Source organism: Microcaecilia unicolor, chromosome 7 (assembly GCF_901765095.1).
Source record: "Microcaecilia unicolor chromosome 7, aMicUni1.1, whole genome shotgun sequence".
Lineage (NCBI taxonomy): Eukaryota > Metazoa > Chordata > Amphibia > Gymnophiona > Siphonopidae > Microcaecilia > Microcaecilia unicolor.
In genome coordinates, this window is record NC_044037.1 from 172,946,701 (window position 1) to 172,967,638 (window position 20,938).

Sequence of the window (20,938 nt, forward strand, 5' to 3'; positions counted from 1 at the left end):
AGCTGTGAACATTTTTATGAACTGGTTAAAGTGGTTTACAGCACTGTACAGAAAACTATTACTGATTTCTTCCCCCCCCCCTTGTCCCCCCCATTTAACGGACTACTAATGGACTTAACAGTTGTACACGACAAGTTTTAGTGAACTTTAAAAAAAATTATTTAAGCCTTACATCTATATCTACATTTGGCACTGTAAGAAAATTGTCTGTCCCATTACAGTAATAAATAAGTTGCGTTACACAGGCTCTGTGTGGTTGCTGAAATTATACTATGAAAAGTAACATCGGCTATGTGCATGCTCCATTATGTTCAAGTTAAACTTTGGTCCTATGGCCTTGCACTTAACTGGAGTGCACTGTATTGCTTTTGTATATTCAACTAATTTGGATTGGTCTAGAAGGATGATAAGAAAGGTGAAATTTATTCATACCTGTTAATTCCATTTCTTTGAATCCTGCTAGACCAATACAGGGCCCACCCTGTATGACTACAGCGATGGGACAGAGTCTTGGACTTCCCCTCCCCCCCAACCATGAACTATAAAAATTAAATACTATAGCTGGTGAAGATCCCTAGCCCACTGACCCCTGTTTAGAAAAGCACAGAAGTTGAAAGCAGCACTCCCTGGCATTGTCACCATAGGCACGCTCAGTTCTCATGCATGAACTGAATATGCATGAGAACTGAGTATGCCCACGGTACTGGTATTAGCAGTTTGGACCACCACCACTGACTGCCATGGTTTTCTAACTGAGGGTTCAATGGACTGTGGATGAGTTGGTGGGAGCTTGGAGATCCTCGCTAGCTATATGAATGATGCACCTAGGGCTGTCAGCTTTTTGAAAGCTAAAACCTGGCACCTGCCATCACCCTGCTCTACCACTGTACTGCCCCTTGCCGCAACCCATCCCTCCCCAAACAAATAACTGATGTGATGGCAGTAGTATAGGATTCAGCAGTTGGTGAAAACATAGCAGATGTCAGGGCCAGCCCTTGGGGGGAGGGGGGAGAGTTGCTACCAGGACAATTGCTCTGGGCCTCCAGGCCAGAGAGGGCAGGGGTTCCCTCTCAAATTTCTGACTTGGGTCCTGGTCCAGTCTAACACCAGCTTTAACCATTCCAAAAAGTGACATATTCCAGTCACTAAATAGATGATAAAATTCTTTCTACCTTTGTTGTCTGGTCATGTTATTTTCCTAATCACATTGTCCCACTCTCTGCTTTCTGCATTCCTCTGTCTTCTCTTAACTTTTTTTCCAGTATCTCCTGTCCATTTGACCTTTCTTCTCTCTCCATGTCCACCATCCATCTCCCTTCTGTGCCCATGTCTGTATCCTCCCACTGTGTCCTTGCTCTTATCCTCCCCTATGTGTCCAGCACCTCACCTTTGTGACCCTGTTCTTATCCTTCCCTGTGGTCATAATCTCCCCCTATTCCTTACCTCATGTCCAACATGTCCTACATCCTGTCCTTCCTTGTGTGCAGAATTTCCTCCCATTCATTCACTCATGTCTATCATCCCCTCTCTCTGTGTCCAGTCCTTCCCTGCATCCATTCTTTCCCCCCATTCCTTCCCTCAACACCAGCATGTCCTGGGTTCCTGTCTCTCCATGTGTCTAGAATTTCCCCCCATTCCTCTTCTTACCCAGCAACCCTTCTGAGCCTTCATTCTGGGTATCCAAAATCTTCCACCATTCCTTCCTTCAAAACCAGCATGCCATCTCTATGTCCTGTTCCTCCCTGTGTCTATCCCCCCCCCCCCATTTCTTCTCTCATGACCAGCATTTCTTCCCTATATCCCTGATCCCCAATCCAGCATCTCTCTATTTTCTGTCCTCCTCTGTGTCCTTTTTCCTCACTCCCAATTCAGCATATCTTCTATTTTTCTGTCCTCCTCGGTGTCCTTCCTTATTCCCCATTTCCCCCTTCTTGTTCTCTGGCACTCTCTTTAAGTCTTCCTGTCCCCTACAGCAGCTCTCTCCCCTGCAGCTGCCAATAGCGCCTTACCAGTGGTTACCACCAGACCACCCAACGATGCAGTAACAATGCAATCTTTAGAAGGCGGTGCGGGACCTCTCAGCCACGTCATGCTGATGGATCTGCGGCATCTCGCCCCTAAGACACAGACTTCCTGTTTCTGTGAGGGCGTGACTCACGCCCTTACAGAAAAAAGAAGTCTGTGCTGGACGCTGCAGAGCTGTCAGCACAACGTGACTGGGAGGGTCCTGTGCTGGTTTCTAAGGATTATGTCATTGCCACAGGCCCTTGGGTGACTAGGTGGATGCTGTGACACCTGTGGAAGAGGGAGGAGGTCAGGAGGGAGTGCGATGTGTGTCAGGCAGTCTTTTGCCAGTCAGGCCAGCTGCTGCTGGGTGGGCCTGGGACAAAGGTGGGTGGGTGGGCCCAGGCCCACCTGTGGCCTGCTCAATTTCTTCATGCAGTATAGGTATGTTTTTGTGATTTGTTGGTATAGACTTCACTATTCTGTTTTGACACTATCATACTGGAGAGTTCCAGACTGCACCAGCCCACTAGCATACTGGAGAGTTTCAGACTGCACCAGCCCTTGTATTGCCTTCAATCAGATCTGAACCTTCTTTTCCCAAACTAAAAACTAATTTTTTTCCGTTTAGCCTTTGGTCCTGAGTCCTCTCTTTCCTGACAGCTCTCTCAAACTGCATTCATAATCCCAGGCTCCTCAGTCCCCCTACCTATTCCTGTATGCTTGATTTGCTGTCCTGTCAACTAATGGCATTCTTTTCTGTTTTTATTGATTTATTTGTGTTTTATTGTTAACCGCTATAACCAAGTGATTGTAATGGCGGTTAACCAAATCCAGAATAAACTATAAACTGTAAGACTTCAGTTTCTCTACCTCCATCTGCTGGTAGAGGGTCACAACCTACTAGTGTGGACTGGTCAACAGGATTCAAGAAAAGGAAATTAACAGGTATGTATAAATTTCACCATTTAAAAGTGATAGATCCCAACGAGTTCGCCAAGCTTCCCAACTTATGTAGCACCACAAAATGTCCTTGGCTTTACACAACACCTATAGTGTTGACACTTAACATCTTCCTACTCACATTCTGCAGGAAGAACCACCAGGTCATTTAGGATCTTACTAGTTTTCTGAGGGATGGCACAGTGTAGTTATAGGCTCACTCGGGAATCAGGAATTCTTAGTCACATCCAAAGGTCTGTATTCTATCCCATACTTCTCGATCTATCTGCTACTTTGACACTGTTGATCACAGCCTACTCCTTGATTATGCTGTCCTCACTTGGACTTCAGGGCTCTGTTCTTTCCTGGTTTTCTAATTATCTCTCACATCGTACTTTAGTGTATACTCTGGTGGATCCTCCTCCACTTCTATCCCACTAGCAGTTGGTGTACCTTTCCTGGGACCACTTCTTTTCTCAATCTATACTTCTTCCCTTGGTACTCTGCTCTCCTCCCATGGTTTTCAGTATCACCTTTAAGCTGATGACTCCCAGATCTACCTCTCCACACCAGAAATCTCAGCAGGAACCCAGGCCAAAGTATCAGCCTCCCTGTCTGACATTGCTGCCTGGATGTCTCACCACCATCTGAAACTAAACATGACCAAGACTGAGCTTCTTATCTTTCCCCCAAATCAACCTCTCCTCTTCCCCCATTCTCTATCTCTGTGGATAACACTCTCATCCTCCCTGTCTCATCAGCTTGTAACCTTGGGGTCATCTTCGACTCCTCTCTGTCCTTCTCTGCACATATTCAACAAAGTGCTAAAACTTGTCGTTTCTTTCTCTATAATATCATCAAAATTCATCCTTTTCTTTCTGAGCACACTACCAGAACCCTTATCACCTCTTGCTTAGACTATCACAACTTGCTTCTCACAGGTCTCCCACTTAGCCATCTCTCTCTTCAATCTGTTCAAAATTCTGTTGTAACATAGTAACATAGTAAATGACGGCAGATAAAGACCTGTCCAGTCCATCCAGTCTGCCCAACAAGATAAACTCATTTTACATGGTATGTGATACTTTATATGTATACCCGAGTTTGATTTGTCCTTGCCATTCTCAGGGCACAGACCGTATGACTTATATTCCGCTAGTGTCACTATGCTCATATTAGCCCTCTCCTCAAGTCACTTCATTGGCTCCCTATCTGTTTCCGCATACGGTTCAAACTCCTCTTATTGACTACAAGTGCATTCAATCTACAGCTCCTCAGTACCACTCCACGCCTATCTCTCCCTACACGCCTCCCTGGGAACTCCGTTCACTGGGTAATCTCTCTTATCTGCACCCCTCTCCTCCAGATTCCGTTCCTTTTATCTTGCTGCACCATATGCCTGGAATAGACTTCCTGAGCCGGTATGTCAAGCTCCACCTCTGGCCATCTTCAAATCTAGGCTAAACGCTCACCGTTTTAATACTGCTTTCAACTCCTAACCCTTACTCACTTGTTCAGTACCCATGTTTTATCATTCCCACCTTAGTAATTCCCTTATCTCTTATTTGTCCTGTTTGTCTGTCCTACTTAGATTGTAAGCTCTGTTGAGCAGGAACTGTCTCTTTATGTCCAGTGTACAGCGCTGTGTACGTCTAGTAGTGCTATAGAAATGATAAGTAGTAGTAGTTGATACATCCCCCAGTTTCCAGTATAGATCCAGGGATCAATGCTGAAGCATTTGGGCCAGTTTAGCTGAACCTAAATGCTTTTCCTCTTGCATTTCATGGCCATGAAGATTTCTAGTATTATCTTTTGAAAAGTGGCACAACTAGGGATGCCATATTCATGTTTCGGGAAAGTTAAGCACAACTCATGGTATTCATGACTTATATCATCCTGTAACAATGCTTGCACTTTTTGAAATCACTGGGAGTTTTATGTTTTTTTTGGACATTGATAGAAAAATAGCCAATGTGAAATGAAATAACTCAATGGTTAAAAAATCTCAACCAATGCCATTCGATACTGGTGCAGATGATGACCACCCCAAAAATTAAGAAAAGCTCAAAAACAACCCAAACCCTTACTAAGGAGTCTAAGAGGATAGGAAGTGAAACTGTGATGACCCAACATACACACACACACACACACACACACACACACAAACACACACACACAAAGGCCGTTTGAAACACTCTACAGAAAACCCCCCCAGATGAAGTCAAATGTCCAATGAGTTCAGCTACAATGCTGAAAGCGAGGCAGTAGCACTAGAGGACCTGTATATGCAAGGTACACTGATTTAGAAAGCTTTTAGAATTTGTTTACCTTTCTCTGGCCTGGGCGCTGTCTGATATCACCTAAGTGTGAGGTCTGCATACTCTGTTTGTCCTTGGAGAACATTTAATTATAGTTAGGGCTTCTAAAGTATTTATAAATTGTAAATCAGCACAGAAAAGGCACAAAAACCGAGTGAAGGATACAAGACAAGATAAGGGAAGGTGAGAGAGTACTACGGGAAGTGGTGTTTTCTAGTATCTATTGGATAAACATATGGAAAAATTAAGTTCTACCTGATAATTCACTTTCCTTTAGTCCCTCTGCAGAGGAGACGCTTCCGGGTTAGAAGCAGGAGGCAGCGTGTTTGAATCGCGACGCTACCATTGCTGTTGAGAGTGAGACAGAGGGAGGAGGTAGATCGTGCGATTGTGGCGGCGGTAGGCAGCGTCTTGGAAGTGCTGCCGTCAGAGAGAAGGAGGCAGATGCAGGATCAGCGCTGCCTGCTCCCTCCGCTCCGCTGCTGGGTGGGCCTGAACCCAAACTGGGTGGGCTACGCCCCTGCTACAAGGACAAAGATGATCTGAGTGAAAATCCTCCATCCTATGCAAATACTCGTTCAACTCTCTTGTGATATGCAGCTTCTGCAACTGCCTCTGAGCTGTTATGCATCCCCAAGGCCGGTAAGGAGACAGACTGGTTAACAAGAAAAGCCAACAGCACCTTAGGAAGAAAAGAGGGCACCGGATAAGAACACTTTTTCTTGAGAGAAGTCAGAAAAGGTTCCTACGCAAGACAAGGTCTGTCACTCCAGCACATACCTCTCAGACAAAACAGCGACCAGAAAAACCACCTTCTAGGTAAGATCCTTAAGAGTAAAGTTGAGAGATGCTCAAAAGGGGGGCACACCAGAGCCTTTAAGACTAAATTAATATCCCAAGGAGCGACAAATGGACAGGGAGGCAGACAGATAAGGTTGACTCCTCTCAGAAAAAGAATAACATCCACATGGGTGGCCAGAGACTGAACTGACCCCAAAAGCACGACAACGCTGCAACCTGCACCCTGAGAGAAGCAACGCCTTTAACCAATCCGTCTTGCAGGAAATCCAAAATCTGATGCACAGAAGTGCGAAAGGCAACCACCTGGTGGTCCTCACACCAACTCTCAAAAAACATGCAATCTTTGTTTTCTTGCTTTTCTGCAATGCATATTCTTATTCAAGCATTCATAATATCACATTTAGATTATTGCAATTCGGTGTATGCAGGGATAACCAGTCACCAATTGCGTTGTTTACAGACTTTACAAAATACAGCTGTACGGGTTCCTCCATCATATGATATGATCATGTTACACCATTACTTCGCTCAGTGCACTGGCTGCCTATCAAATTTTGCATTCAATTAAAAATATTGTGTTTTAGTTTTTAAGGCCTATCATGATCGGAGTTCCTTCTTATTTATTATTATTTTTATGACATTTATATCCCACATTAACCCAAACAAGTTTGAGTTCAATGTGGCTTACAATAAACAGTATTGGATGCATAACCAAGAATAATGCATAAGAAAGTAATTTGTTGTAAGAATCCATTTTACAATACGTATCATAAACATACTGGGATAACTATGCATGTTTAACATTTAGAAAATCTATTATGAATGAGAAATTGTACATGAAGCAAAGAGAAAGTTTGTGGTAAATAGAGTAATAACTAATTCAGGTAATAATTGTTTGAGATATGGTTGTTCTTTGTGAGGGTTTGTTTGAATAGGAACGATTTGAGGATTTTGCGGAATCTAGTATATTCCTGTATATTTCTTATTTTGGATGGTAAGGCGTTCCACCATTTGGTTCCTAGGTAAATGAAGTCTGCAGAGTGGACAGTTTTGTAGATCACTTTATCTAATATGACTATTCCTTATACTCCATCTCGAGTGCTTTGTTCACTAGAAGGGTTCTTCCATCTCCTAGATTAGCATGTTATGATAGCACCTAAATGGTAGAATGATTTATCGAATTATATCAGAACTGAACTGTCTTTTCCCAAAAATTTTTAATTGAAATTTTTAATGAACTATTACATTATATAATAGAATCATTACTATTCAAAGGATAAATCTAAGAACATAACAAACCACTGAAATCAAAATAGAAAGAAACCGAACCTAACGTAGGCCTGTGCGTGCTAAAAAGAATAGCGCGCCTTAGTAAACAGGGTCCCTTATAACTTATTGGACAAGATCAATTAGAAGTGGGCTATCCATATCTGCTAGCTTAGTCTCCACAATAAAAGCAAATGTCATTTGGGTATCACTCATGAAGCCCCTCGTTAAAAATACCTTATTACAAACAGATCTGGCATTAAAATACAAGTAAGCGATTGTAGCAAGGTTCACTCACAATAATCCATGGTTTCTAATGGTATATCTCTCAAATAGGAGAGACATCTCCTATGTCTGATGTTTTCAGTTGTCTTTTAGGAGGCCTATACCCTTGGATTACTTTAATATTCCTGAGCATGTTGTTAAAACAATCATACAAGCACCTGCTTCCTGTACAAGAGATATATCTAGGCCTAGGTTTTTGTTGAGTGGAGGTAACTGCAGGGTGTAATTAATATTTGACTGATCCAATCCCACCAAACAGACAAGAAGAAGCAATAATCAATGCATGATTGAATGAACTAGCTAACAAGTTGCTATACAAAACAGCAAACACAAGCCCTAACTGCAGATTTACCTGAATGGCACAAGAAAGTGTTGGTTAGAAATGCTATGAAATAACTCACGAGAGGAAAATCTGTCAGCTGCGTTCCTACCAAATATCAGATTTGATTTGGATTGGTTTAAAAGAAAGAAAACCCAAAACAATACAAAGCTTTTGCTGCTGAGCTCCAAGCTACATTTCTTGTATCATCTTGCAATACCTGTCCTCTTGCCAATGATAGATGTTCATTTTATAGTTTAAGCTATACTGCACTTCCTCAATACAGGGCAGATAAAAAACAATATATACTTGTCTAGTATTTCAGTTCTGAACAAAGAATACCCTGTTCTCTAGACGCCCAGGTAATAATTAATATATTGATTTCCTTTCGTCTAAATATTAATCTCTTTCTATTAGCCCTTTTATAAATAAACAGAAGTGGAAAAGTATCATGTGCTCCAATTATCTGTCTTACTTTTTTTTTTTTTTAAAGCATAATATTAAAAAAAAACTGCTTAGGTTTTATACTTACACTGCATACTGTTGCTGTCCAAATATTGGTGGCTGATAGATCCAATGAATTTGGTCTCTGGGCTCTTCTAGTATAAACACTGCCTAGAATCTGGTGACATTGTCTGTACACCAAGAGCAACAGTACTGGATTCTTGAAATGGACACTGATTACTGTTGTTATTATTGGAATTTATTCGCCCGTTATCCATTGGACGTTCTCTTCTGTCCACTAAACGATCCAAAACCTCCTCATCATGGCAGCTTGCTGCTCACGTCTCAGTAAGGGCTCATGTTCATCAGGGCTTGAGTTAATGTTTAGTCGACTGTCCACTTCCACTAAACTGGTTTTTGCAGCATATCTTGGGTCCTGTGTGAACCTGAATTGGCAAGGCTGCCCAGATAGTACTGTACTGTTGCGTACTGTGACATTGTGCATGTGAGTTCACACTGTGAATCCTACCTGCTACTCCATTCATGGCGACTGTCACTACATGAGGTTCTGCAGCATTGATTGTGTTCATCTTGGCTACTCCAGTCTCTACTTGCTTTAAATTTGATTTGTGTTTGCCCACCAAATTTAACCTTGACTCCTTTACTGAGTTTTGGTGTTCAGGGGCAGACTAGTTGGTCTCTTGGGAAGATTCTGTTGCTTGGGGAGCGGATAAGCCTGAGCAGGTGGGATATCAGGAATAAAACATGTTTGCCCAGTTCCAGTTTGTGTGAAATCCTGCTGGCCAGACCCCTCCACTGCAAGCTTTATCAACGGGTAAAGCAAGCTAGAGCTGGTACTGCTGAGTGGGTCAGGTCCACTAAATTGTTTGAGGGAATGCTCCATCAGGTTCTCATCAGAGCTTTCTTTTAAGTTCTTATCTACTTCCTTTGGGTCCAACTTATTAGTTTCTAGATCTTCCCTGTTAACTGTAGACAAAACAGGAGTTGGCCCCATAGGCTGTAGCATATTTGTAGCCTGGGATTTGTTTCATCTGAGTAGTGCATTTCAGATACGGTTGTCATGCCAGTGCTAGGGGTAGACCTGTTGTGTTGGTGGTAGTGGTATTGGTAGATAACTGGTGACACTAGTCTCTGGACTCGGAATGCGAGCCTGGGATTGTTGTCGCTCATAGTTTAATGGAGTTTCGATTTTTTTCCCCTGTGGTCAGGGGTGTGCTAGATGTTGAGTACTCAGAAGATATATTCTTCACAATACTATCAGTATGATGGATGGAGTCTTCAATGTAAGAGGAAGAAGAATAATCCGGATAGGGCCCAATCTTTGGAACACGTCGATTGTGCGACAAGTTGCTTAAATAAAATAATAAAAAAAGAATATTAGATTGAGAATACATTGTATGTAAGCTGCCTCATTGTATTTCCACTATGATTTGTAAAAAAGAAACTGCCTCAACACAAAGATCTTTATATTAACCAACTGTCAAAAAACAGTATTTTAGTGAACAGTATACATCAACATATATACTTCTGTAGGTACGTCACAAAGTTTTCATTAGGTATTTACAATAAGTACTGTAGGAACACCTAATTCCCTGGATTCTATATATCACGCTGAGATTTCCACGTGGAAATCGAAGCGTATTCCATAACATTGAACATAACCTAATTAACAAGGCCATTCAGCATTGATAATTGCCATTAGAAGCAATTATTGACACTAATTGGCATTATTAGAATTTATGCGTAGAGCTAAGCATATTCTACAATATGCTGCATGTAAATTCTAAGTAACATAGGTTGAAAAGGGGGAGTGGCCATAGGTGTGGAATGGGCGGGTCATGGATGTTTATAGAATCTATGTATGTTGTTATAGATACACCTGGTCCGTGCCTAATTTAAATGTCAGCATCTACACCACGTTTTACTTGGTGTAACTGACTATGACTAAATATAGTCTCACGGATCGGCGCTTGGCGTATTCTATAAACTGCACGGAAATTTGGCCTTATTCTATAAAGCATGCCTAAATTAAGGCATACTTTATAGAATGCGCGTCGGCAAATTTCATTTCGGTGCCAAATTTTTTGGTGTGATATAGAGAATCTAGTCCTATATGCCTGACCATTTGTCCATAATTTTTCAACTGACTATGTGTATGAACATATGGACATAGCTTTCCTTGTAATAGAAAGCTACATACAAATTTTCAGAGGAAAAAAAAATCAAGACAGACAACAGAAGGAAGCGCCTGGTGTAAAGAAGCAGCATTTCCACCAGCTCTGTCAGTCGAAGTCAAACAATTCCCCCACCTACCAGTGCAGTTCTGGGGGCTGAAGACAGTCAATGCCTAGGATGAAGAAGCCATGCCTTTGGCTCTCATCAGGCAAGCAGTACAGAAAACACTGCTGCAGGGGGTGGAGTAAGCAGGAGCAGGGACAGAGGAAAGAGCAATGAAATGATTGTTGAATTTCTAAATCTAAGCTAAAGGCAAGTTACATTCAGATACTTAAGTTATTTCCCTGTCCAAGTAGGCTCACAATGTTAGTATTTGACGCAATGGAGAGTAAAGTAACTTAGGGGCCCTTTTATTAAAGGGTTGGCACATGGCAATGGGCTTGCCGCGCACAAATCTGGAACTATCACTGGGCCACCTTTTTGTGATTGGCCGTAAGAAAAACAGGACCAGGTAAAGTCGTCCAAGTGCTCATCAAGGATGCCCTTTTTTTTCCATTATGGGTCGAGGATGTCCATGTGTTAGGCACGCACGCCCAAGTCCCCCCTTCGCTATGCCTCATATGCCCCCTGGACTTTGGCTGTCCCTGCGACGGAAGCAGATGGGGATGTCCAAAATCGGCTTTCAATTATACCGATTTGGATGACCCTGTGAGAAGGGCACCCATCTTCCGATTTATTGTCGAAAGATGGGCGTCCTTCTCTTTCAAAAATGAGCCAAGTATCACCTTCATTGGACTCTTTTGTTATATATCAAATACCGTGAAATAAATAATAAAATTCCCCATCCTTCATGTGGGAAAGAAGGCATGTTTTTGAAATTACAAAGAATTACTGTGCATCAAAATAAAAAAATAAAAAAGAATAGTTCTTTTAAAGGATAGACCAGTTAAATTTTAAACAGTTATATTATATATAAGGAAGAGTATTTATACATTGCACTTGTTCATTGTGTAACATATCAGGTATCTATTAGCTATTTAAAATATCAGAATGGAGTACATCCTACCCAATGGGAAAACTACAATCTGTGAAGCACTCAGTCAGTGACTTGGCCATAACAAGCCACTGAGAAGTAACTGAGAGGAATCAGTAGATTTTGTAGCTAACATTTCTCAGAGGTTCAGTCTATGAATGTCCATTTTTACTTTTCCAGTTAGGTTTAAAAAAAAGAAACAGACCAGTGACATTGGTCACCATTCCTTTTCTTCTTCTCAGTCTACTTACTCATTGCAGAGGTAGTTTTGAAGCAAGCAGGAAGTGATACAGCTTTCCCTTAACAATCTGTGCACCAAGATTCTGCGCGGTTTGAATGTGAATATGAAAACCATGTTACTAGCGACAATGCTTCCCAAACTACTCTTTAAAAAAATTGTGGCAACTCCAGCCTTATACTCAGTGCAGCATTGGGCGCCCTTCTTACCATGCCCTCCGCCTCCTCACCCTGAGTCACCACACACATGGAGTTGCAGTGTTGCTGATGACACTATTGCAATCCTTGCCTCCCACTTGCCCGCTCAGCCTGAGTTAAGCATTCTGTCAGTCTGCAAGGCTGATTGCATTGCTGTTCTGCCTTTTTTGTGCGTGTGTTAGACGTGGTTATGATGTCAATTGAGGATTTTGTAACTATATGTATTTATGCAATGTTTTCATACTGGGTGAGATTTTTTGTTTATGCAGATATATTTTTAAATACTGTATTTTGTCATTATATTATTACATAGCATTATGAATATGATCCACTTAGGACTATAAAGGCAGGTGGAATACAATGTAAATAAAATAAATAGTAACTAATACTACTTGGGGTCATACCCACAGTTTGGGAAGCGCTATATTAAAGTACTAGGGGTAAGATGCCAAATAAAAACTAACTAAGTATATAGATATAACAAATATTCTTCTGCCTTTACTTTGTTATTTATAAGTTACAACAAAAAGAAAATGTTGTTTTGTTTTTTTCCTCTTCTATGATGAACTTCTGAATGGTGAAGCAAGGGATATTGTTATATGATTCTGTTCGAATTCTGCTAGTCAGACAGGGGAATGCTTGGGACTGCTCCTGATTGGCCCGTCAGGGGCTGAGCTGATGGTCAGTCTGATCTACTTAAGCTTACCTTTCCCTACAACCCCTGCTTTGGCGTTATTCCTATTCTGATGAAGCCTTCCCTTCGCTCTGTCTGAGCTATTAGCTCTGTGTTTTCGTGGAGTTTGGTTACTCCTTACCTCGCTTGCAGTTTCTCTGTTGCTTTGTTTCTGTCTGCTGGCTGCTTCCAGCGGTGTGTCTAATTACCTCTTTATTCTGCACCTGGGATTCTCTCTGTTTGGCTGTGGTTCTGTGTGGAGTTCCTACCTCCAGTTCCAGTTTGTTTGTTTTAGTTCCTGTTTGTAAGTCCTGCCCTTATAGCAGACTCCGGCCCCCTTTGTTTCTCTCCGTGGGGGGTTGTTGTGTGCTCTTTCCCTGTACTTTTGATTAACCAGTTAACTACAGTGTTCCCTGCCTCTGGCAGCTGTGTGTTTCAGAGTTTGGTTAAACCCTTTATCTGCAGTGTTCCCTGCCTCTGGCAACTGTGTGTTTCAGAGTTTGGGTTTAAAAAAACCCTTTTTCTGCAGTGTTCACTGCCTCTGGCAGCTGTGCCATTCAGAGCTTGGTTTAGCCCCTTTCTCTGTAGAGTTTCCCTGCTTCTGGCATTTGTCTGCTTAGTGCAGTCTTCCCTTGTGACATTCTAGTTCTTCCTTTGCTGTAATTATGTTCTGTATTGCTGAGCACTATTCCCTTTCTGTGCTGGGTGTGCATTTTAGGGTCCGCACTCCATTTTAGCTGACTTTGTTTTCCCTGTCTGCTGAGGGTCTTCGCCTACAGTATCTTTATTTCGCAGTCCCTCATTTCCTTTGTGTGCCGTGGGGTTCTGCTTGACGTGTTTCTGTGTGTGCTTCCCTTTCTCCCCCTTCCTACATATGAGTCTGTTCCGGTTCGGCCGTGAGGCCCGCATGCTTGAATTCCGTAAATGGGTTCCCGATAGCCATGAGGCCCAACTGTATGCCCTATCGTGCCCTTTTCTGGAGGTGCAAGTTGGTTGCAGGGTGTGGTGTGTGCAGGGCTTAAGGTAGCTGGGTAGTGTGTAGTGCCTGTTCGAGCCCAACCTCAGCCTAACACCTATACTAGGCCTCGGCCTGGACTCAAGGGCTCACAACCTGGCAACAGATATCACAATCGTGCAATAGAAATTGAAGGTTAGGTCCCAATAATTTCCTCAACCTGTCCTCTCTCCGCTTACAAAGACAACAATAAACTTGACAGCTAGAAACATTTTAGGTCTTTGATCATGTAAATGCTCTGTTTATTTGTCTCTCATTCTTTTGGCAGTTTCCTTGTATTCTTGCTGAGTCAGAACAGGGTTGGGATATGGTGCCAATAGCCTTCACCTGCAACTATTCAGGGATTTTTTTCTCTTTTATATACCCATTCCCACACCCCAACATACTCAAGCTGTCACTGCAATGATGCTCCCAGACTGAGGTCCATACAACAGGGCTCCTTTTGAAGCTCTGTAACTATGGGGGTGTGAGGTAACACATGATTCCCTCACCTTCTCACTGGAGCACTGTGAATGCTGCCTCTGTAGCATTTTCAGCCCCATTCAACCTGGCAGCAAAAGACCCAACTTGGCATTCAAACTGGAGCCTTCTGCATGACAGCCACTGGGTTGACCTCCATTTCCCTCTTGTTCTTATTTTCTGTATTGCCTTTGCATTCCTTCAGTAGCTCAACACAGACTTTGCTTTGCTGTGTTAATGAACCACTAGTCCTCTGGTATTACATTTCTGGCCTCAGGCTTAAGACCTAGGATTCTTCAGATCCTGATTTGTAAATTAATTAATCACACTGACCCCAGTCCATCTTTTCCTATACTCACCGCTCATTCTGCATAGTGGTAGACATTGGATTGACTGTTGGACTGACTGATTTGTTCCTCTCCCAGATCATCATAAGTTCAGTCATCCTCTCCTCAGCGCACTGTGCTGTCAGCCGAGCTTCAGCATCCTGGTCCCAGCAGTCATCGATTGTCTCTTTCAGTGATCTCACAGCCTGCAAGAGAATCCCAGAATGAAAACACACTCTTTCATCTGCCTCTCTTTTTTTTTTTTTTTTTGACAGACTTATAATTTTATCTAAGTGGTGGAAAACAAGTTCCTCATGTTATAATTTTAGAAGATTTATGTGTGTAAAAAAAAAAATAATTGAACACGTAAAAACCTTAATGCACAAATAATTCATAATGCCTGATGTAGCCAATCTTTCGCCTTAATGTTGCATTAGGGGTAACTGTTGACCAGTCATAAAACATTAAATAAATAAGATCATTATAAGCACAGAAAACCAGGATAAATTTAAAAAATCATGTGTTCTGTGCTTAATATTTATTTATTTTATGTTTTATGTCCCGACAACAGTGCCCTTGATGCAGCCTTGTAGGGTGAAACATGACCACATCAGGTATTATGAATTTATTGTGCATTAAAGTTTTCCATATCATTGCTTTGTATTCAACTAATGGTCTGCTGTTGTTACTGCTGCGTTTATAGCATCATAGATCCCTGCCTCCCATTTGTCCCCCCAAAAAATTCATTTCCCACATGTGGTACAGATTGGCATACAGTGGGGGAACTATATATACGTGTGTAAGATTTTTGCGGATTAAGCATTCTCCTTCCCGGATGGCTGCAATATACTGCTTGCCCTTACATAAGTCATCAAACCTTTAGTAAGTGGGGTGGTGGTTTTGTTAGGAGAGGAAGTTTGTGTTTGAGCTCAGCACTCAGGCCTACTTACTTTGTATCGTGTGTGAAGATTCCTTTGGCTTTTTAATTGAACCCTGTATGAAGTGAATCTGAGACACAGAGGTTTTATCTACTCCTGTGCCTTTCCATTTAATAAAGAGCAAAGCTGTACCTTGACCGTATGTTTGCCTTGGAAGGAATAGATTTGCCCAGAATCTGGGAGGCCTGTTATCCAAAAGACTGTTTTTGAAAGGGATCACAGACACAGATAAAGCTAGAGTATGGAGCATTTACAGTGTTTATTCAATGCTGTACAACCTCAGGACATTAGGACTACATTAAAGCAGTAATTGTTTTGCACATATTTACAGAAGAGGTAGTTGGAGCATCCACATGTCTCTGAGTCATTGCTCGAATAGACCTCTGTGCCAGGGCCTTGAAGGGAAATTCCTTTGCACTTGGAGAAAACCTACTCCTCTGGATAAGAGTGTGCATGCCTGTGGCGTACCAAAGGGGGGGACGGTGGGGGCGGTCCGCCCCGGGTGCACGCCGCTGGGTGGGTGCCGCGGCGCGCGCCTGTCAGCTGAGTTCGCTGACTTCGCTGACTTCGCTGCAGCTCCCTCTGCCCCAGAACAGGTTACTTCCTGTTCCGGCTGGGGCAGAGGGAGCTGCAGCGAACTCAGCGAACTCAGCTGACAGGCGCGCGCCGCGGCACCCCCCCCCCCCAGCGACGTGCACCCGGGGGGGGTGTCATTTCGCCGGGGGGGGGGGGGGGCGCGCTGCACCCGGGAGGGGGGCGTATCGGCGCTTCGCCCTGGGTGTCACGCCGGCTAGGATCACCACTGGTGCATGCTGAGAACAAAGAGGACTGGAAAGAAATATGTGTTCTGTGAGAGCTCCGGGATGTGAATCTGTCAATGGACCACCCCGCAACTGGGACACCCCCCTTACACATGTATTTTATTCTTGTGGCATGCAGTTTTAAAGAGAGTGTGTTCTGGGCATGGTTTGAGTGTCCTTTGAACATATACGCGTATTTTATGAGGGCAATCCATGCAAATTAAAAAAAAAATTATCTTCTGGCATTTATGCCCCTCGTTTTACTCTGGTTTTGGGAGGAAAGCTTGAGAGAGGAAATGTGTTTACCTCTCAGGTGATGAAAGCCACCTCAGAATGACAAAAATTTGAGTTTTGGAGGTCTCCTTGTATGTGCAAATTTAGAAAATCTGGCATTTATATGTATAAGCAGTGGTATTTATACATGGAGGTAGCAAAATCTGCTGTTTACATATAAAAAGCCCCAAATGATCATGCTCTTTATTTGAACATTATTTTTGGAAAATGGCTAGTCCCATTGTACATGTATTTTTTCCTGTGCTTCCGAATGCCCTGACTTCAATGTCCCTTTCCAGTCCTAAACAACCTATACAAAATTGGGTTTAAAAGAAACACTTTCATCTCATATTTTACACCTCACAAACTAACAATCAAGACCAGATACGGACATGTATTGCTATGGAAAAGGATGCTTTTCTGAAATCTTGTAAACCAGTTACTTCATTCAACAACGTTTAATAATGTTTTATACTTTTCAGACAGATAATACTACCACTGGAAAGGCATGAGCTAAATGATACTCAGATTTATCAGTGGCTAAACTGTCTTTTGCTGGACTCAGATGAAAACTAATGAGAGGCAAGAACAGCTTAAATCATCCTTTGGTCAGAGGTTTTGATGTATTCCATTTGTAAGTCTAAGGCTATTTCTTTCTTTGTTCAATCCTACATAATTTTAGCACTGACATTTCTTTTCATAGTTTTTTCCTGACTGAATAAATTATAAATCTATTTCATAACAAGCTTGTTCAAAGAACATTGGTTTGGGATAAGCTGAATTTATATGAAAAATATATAGGGTGGATTTTTTGAAAGTATGCTGGGTGCTTGATTTAGAGGGATAGTTACTAACTTGCATTCAGAGAATAATGCATGATATTTGCTAAACAAAATCGTGTGCTGTTTTAACATAATGCATGTTAGTATAAGCCAGTGTGGGCTACATAATAATGAGATGTAAAGCATGAAATGCAGGTCATATAAACCAGCTTAAGTTGAACATCACAAGCTCAGTTATTCATAGAGGCATGTGCCATTGCTCCTAATAGGAAGAAAAGGGTAATGCTGGCTGATGTTAAACTGAAGATTGCTAGTACAGAACTTGCCTGGATGCTGGAAAAGGCAAAATGTGTTTAGAAAAGTGTTTAAACTGAACATTACTAGTGCACAATCCTGCCTGCAATCTGGACAAGGCAAAGTGGGTTTAGAAGAAATAGAATTGAAGATAAGGGTGATGAGTGGATACTCCCTTACTGCTGGTGCACTTAAAATGGCAAACCCTGTAAAGCTACATAAAATTACAAAGTCTAGGTTTAAGGATTAAGAGAAGTTAAACCCCAAAGTTGTGAGGGGAGAATTGGTGTTATAAGAATTTTGTTTGTAGCCAATTCATGCAGCTGCTGAATAACAGCTTTATTTAACATGAATTCATGTGCAGTCTATGAGGTCCTGCTGAAGCATCCAGTAGGGAAATTACAGCAAGGAAGATTGGGGCAACCCTGTTCCCAGGGCCACTGGCTGGCTCCAGGGCCCTGGTGGCATCACAATATGTATGTGTGCCCACAAGATAATGTGTACATATACATGAATTGGGGGGCCCTTTTACAGAGCATTGATAAGCCCGACGCGGGCTTACCACTCGTGATTGCGGGACTACCGCCGGCCCGACGGCAGAAGCGCAGCCCCCTCGTGGCACCAGTCTAAAATGGCTGCTGCAACATCTCACGGCAGCTCATGGTACTACACAAAGTACCGTGAGCTGCCGTGAGAGGTTGTGGCAGCCGTTTTAGACTGGCGCCGCAAGGGGTAGGGGCAAGAAGGCTGCGCTCCTGCCCCAATGACCCTGCTGGACCATCAGGGATACAGGTAGGACCGGAGAGAGGGCCTGCCTGCACGGATTGGGGGACAGGAGGTCTTGATGTGGGCTGGGAGGGGTGATGGAAAGAAGGGAAAGCTCTTCACCTGTCCTAAATAAAGCCGTTTAGCTATGCGGGTACTGGCACTGAATATTGCCGGCACCCACATAACCTGGGGCTCCTCCCGAGAGCTGCCCCTGATCTGCCCACCTTTTGTTTGGACAGTGTCAGGGGATATTCAGCAGCACAATCCGGTTAAGTGCCACTGAATATCCCCGGTTAGGTGGCGGGAAGCTATTTAAGTGGATAAGAGAGGCTCCTGACCGCTTAAATCGCTTTGATATCGGCCTCACTGACTTTTATAAATAAGCTATTTCCACTGTGCAGCAATTATGAGGGTTTTGTACCAACTTCAAGCATTTTATTCAAAGTGGTATCTATCAGTGCTGAAATGGCTTTAAATGATCCAGAAACATAACAGTGTTGTTGTTTATGATAAAATTAAGTTCCAATGATTAAAAAAAATAACCCTATGCATTTCCTTTAGGAGGCATATTCAAGTCCTGTTAGCACCCACCAACTCCTTCACCCAAATGAACATCTCACCAAACTGTTTTCTTTCCAGGCTTCTGGGAACTTTGGTCGTTGCTTCTCTCTGGACACCAAGACTTGCATATCTTCAAAAGTAGGATGGTTTCCCACCTCTGCCTGGAAAGACATCTGATAATCTGGCACCAATTCCCCTGGTAATACAGAAGTGTTTTAAAATAAGGAAGCCAAATGGAAACTGAACTGTGAAATATGTAAAGAAAGAAAGAATCAACAGGAAGACAAGAAGTGGCACTGGTGAAAATAACTAAAGCGAGACAAAACTCGATCAAATTATTTGTAAAACGTATGCTGAAACAAAAAATACAAAGATGCTTAGTGATCCTAAAATTAAAAATGCTTTTTTAAAAAAACAAAATGGAGATATCCTTTTATCCATCAGTGGATCCATATTGTTGATCAAGTAAAATAAGAACATAAGAACATGGGGTGGTGGGGGCTATTGCTCTGTACTATCGAATATCGTGAGGCTGCCGTGACCTCTTGTAGCCATTTTGCTGCAGCAGCCGCTAGGGACCGGAGCACGTAGACTTTGCTCCTGCTCCCACAGGACCACCAGGGATCGCAGGTAGGCCTGGTGGTGGATGGGAGGGTGTTTCCTTCCTTGCTGGGGGGGATGAGGGATCAGAAGGAGGGTGGGTGTTTCAGGTGGGTGGGTGGGAGATCAAAAGGAGGGCGGCTGTTTTTGGTGGGAGGGAATCAGAAGGGCTGACTACTTTAGAAAGTTATGCAGATTCCAGCCAATATTCAGCCAGGACCCGCATAACTGTGCCTCTGGTACAAAATCTTAAGATTGTGAGCCCACTAGGGACAGAGAAAGTACCTAAATGTAATGGGTATATTGCTTTTATTGTACCACAGAAAGGCAGTATATCAAATCCACATCCATGACTCATCCTGACAACCTGATCTGTTTGTAGCCCTCGAGGACAGTGGATGACTACAGAAAAACACCAACAGTCTATCCAGTTATTCTGTCCTGCTCAGCTGCCAGCCCCAGGATTTGGCCTCCTGCAAGAGGACAATCTGGGCAAGAGGACAATCTACTTTGACATTCTTCCTTTGTACTTCACCATCTTGTGTAGAGCAGCATACAATTATACCTACTTAGTTCCCCCAGCATCCATGCCTCCCATAAAGAATTAAGGTTAAAACGTGTAAAAGGGAGACCGTAGAGCCAAGGAAACAGTACAAATGTTTTAAAAACTGAATCTTGACAGTAACAATCCTGGATGTGTAAAATATTACTAGGCAAAGGCGTCTGGTGACATATGTTTCGGGTAAGCTGAACTAGAGAAACAGGGGGCAAGGTGGAGAGTGGTGGTGGCCCCAAGATGCATAAAATTTCTCTCTTCCTTCACTTCTCTTCCCAAGCAACCTCGTGATATTTCCTCTTTATGCTCCTACCCTCCCTCATTTGTTCTCTTCTCTTACTGCCCCATCCCTCTACACAATATTTTCTTGCACTCTTGAACTCAACCAGTCACCAACTAAGCCATCTCATTTTTTTTTTCAATAATAGCAAATTTAACATACAACTCTGGGATGCAAAAAAGCAGGGCTTTGTCCTTCAGCTGATCTTTTGGATCAAGCTTTTAATCAAAAATTGATAACTTGAGGACCCCTTTTTCCTCTGTGTCATCTCCTACAACACCTTCTCTATCAGAGATATCATCAGAGGTATTTAGTCTATCTTAATTTTGGACATCTTTTAAACTATCATAGCTGGTTTGTCAAAACTACTATCATCAATGAATATGACGACCTTTGCTTTATATCCCATTCCATCTCAATGGCTTAAAATATCTATTCATTGGCTACTTCTACCAGCTGTCTTAATAGTCAAAGACTAAATTGTGGAACTGTTCCTTCTGCTTGAAAGAAGGCAATGGTAAAACCAATATTGAAGAAATCAAACTTAGATTCAGAGATTCCTCTAAACTA

At 42.5% G+C, this 20,938-nt stretch overlaps 1 protein-coding gene across 1 annotated transcript in view; it reads right to left on the bottom strand.

Annotated features, from left to right (window-relative positions):
• BMPR2 (bone morphogenetic protein receptor type 2) overlaps positions 1 to 20,938 on the bottom strand; it is a 346,911-nt gene that overhangs the window by 9,108 nt on the left and 316,865 nt on the right. Inside the window, 14 exon segments of the mRNA XM_030209147.1 lie at positions 8,468 to 8,491; positions 8,494 to 8,542; positions 8,544 to 8,707; positions 8,710 to 8,776; positions 8,778 to 8,795; positions 8,797 to 8,882; positions 8,885 to 9,046; positions 9,049 to 9,420; positions 9,423 to 9,479; positions 9,482 to 9,517; positions 9,520 to 9,574; positions 9,576 to 9,750; positions 14,550 to 14,722; positions 18,992 to 19,128. Of these exon segments, the coding sequence (XP_030065007.1) occupies positions 8,468 to 8,491; positions 8,494 to 8,542; positions 8,544 to 8,707; positions 8,710 to 8,776; positions 8,778 to 8,795; positions 8,797 to 8,882; positions 8,885 to 9,046; positions 9,049 to 9,420; positions 9,423 to 9,479; positions 9,482 to 9,517; positions 9,520 to 9,574; positions 9,576 to 9,750; positions 14,550 to 14,722; positions 18,992 to 19,128 (1,575 nt within the window).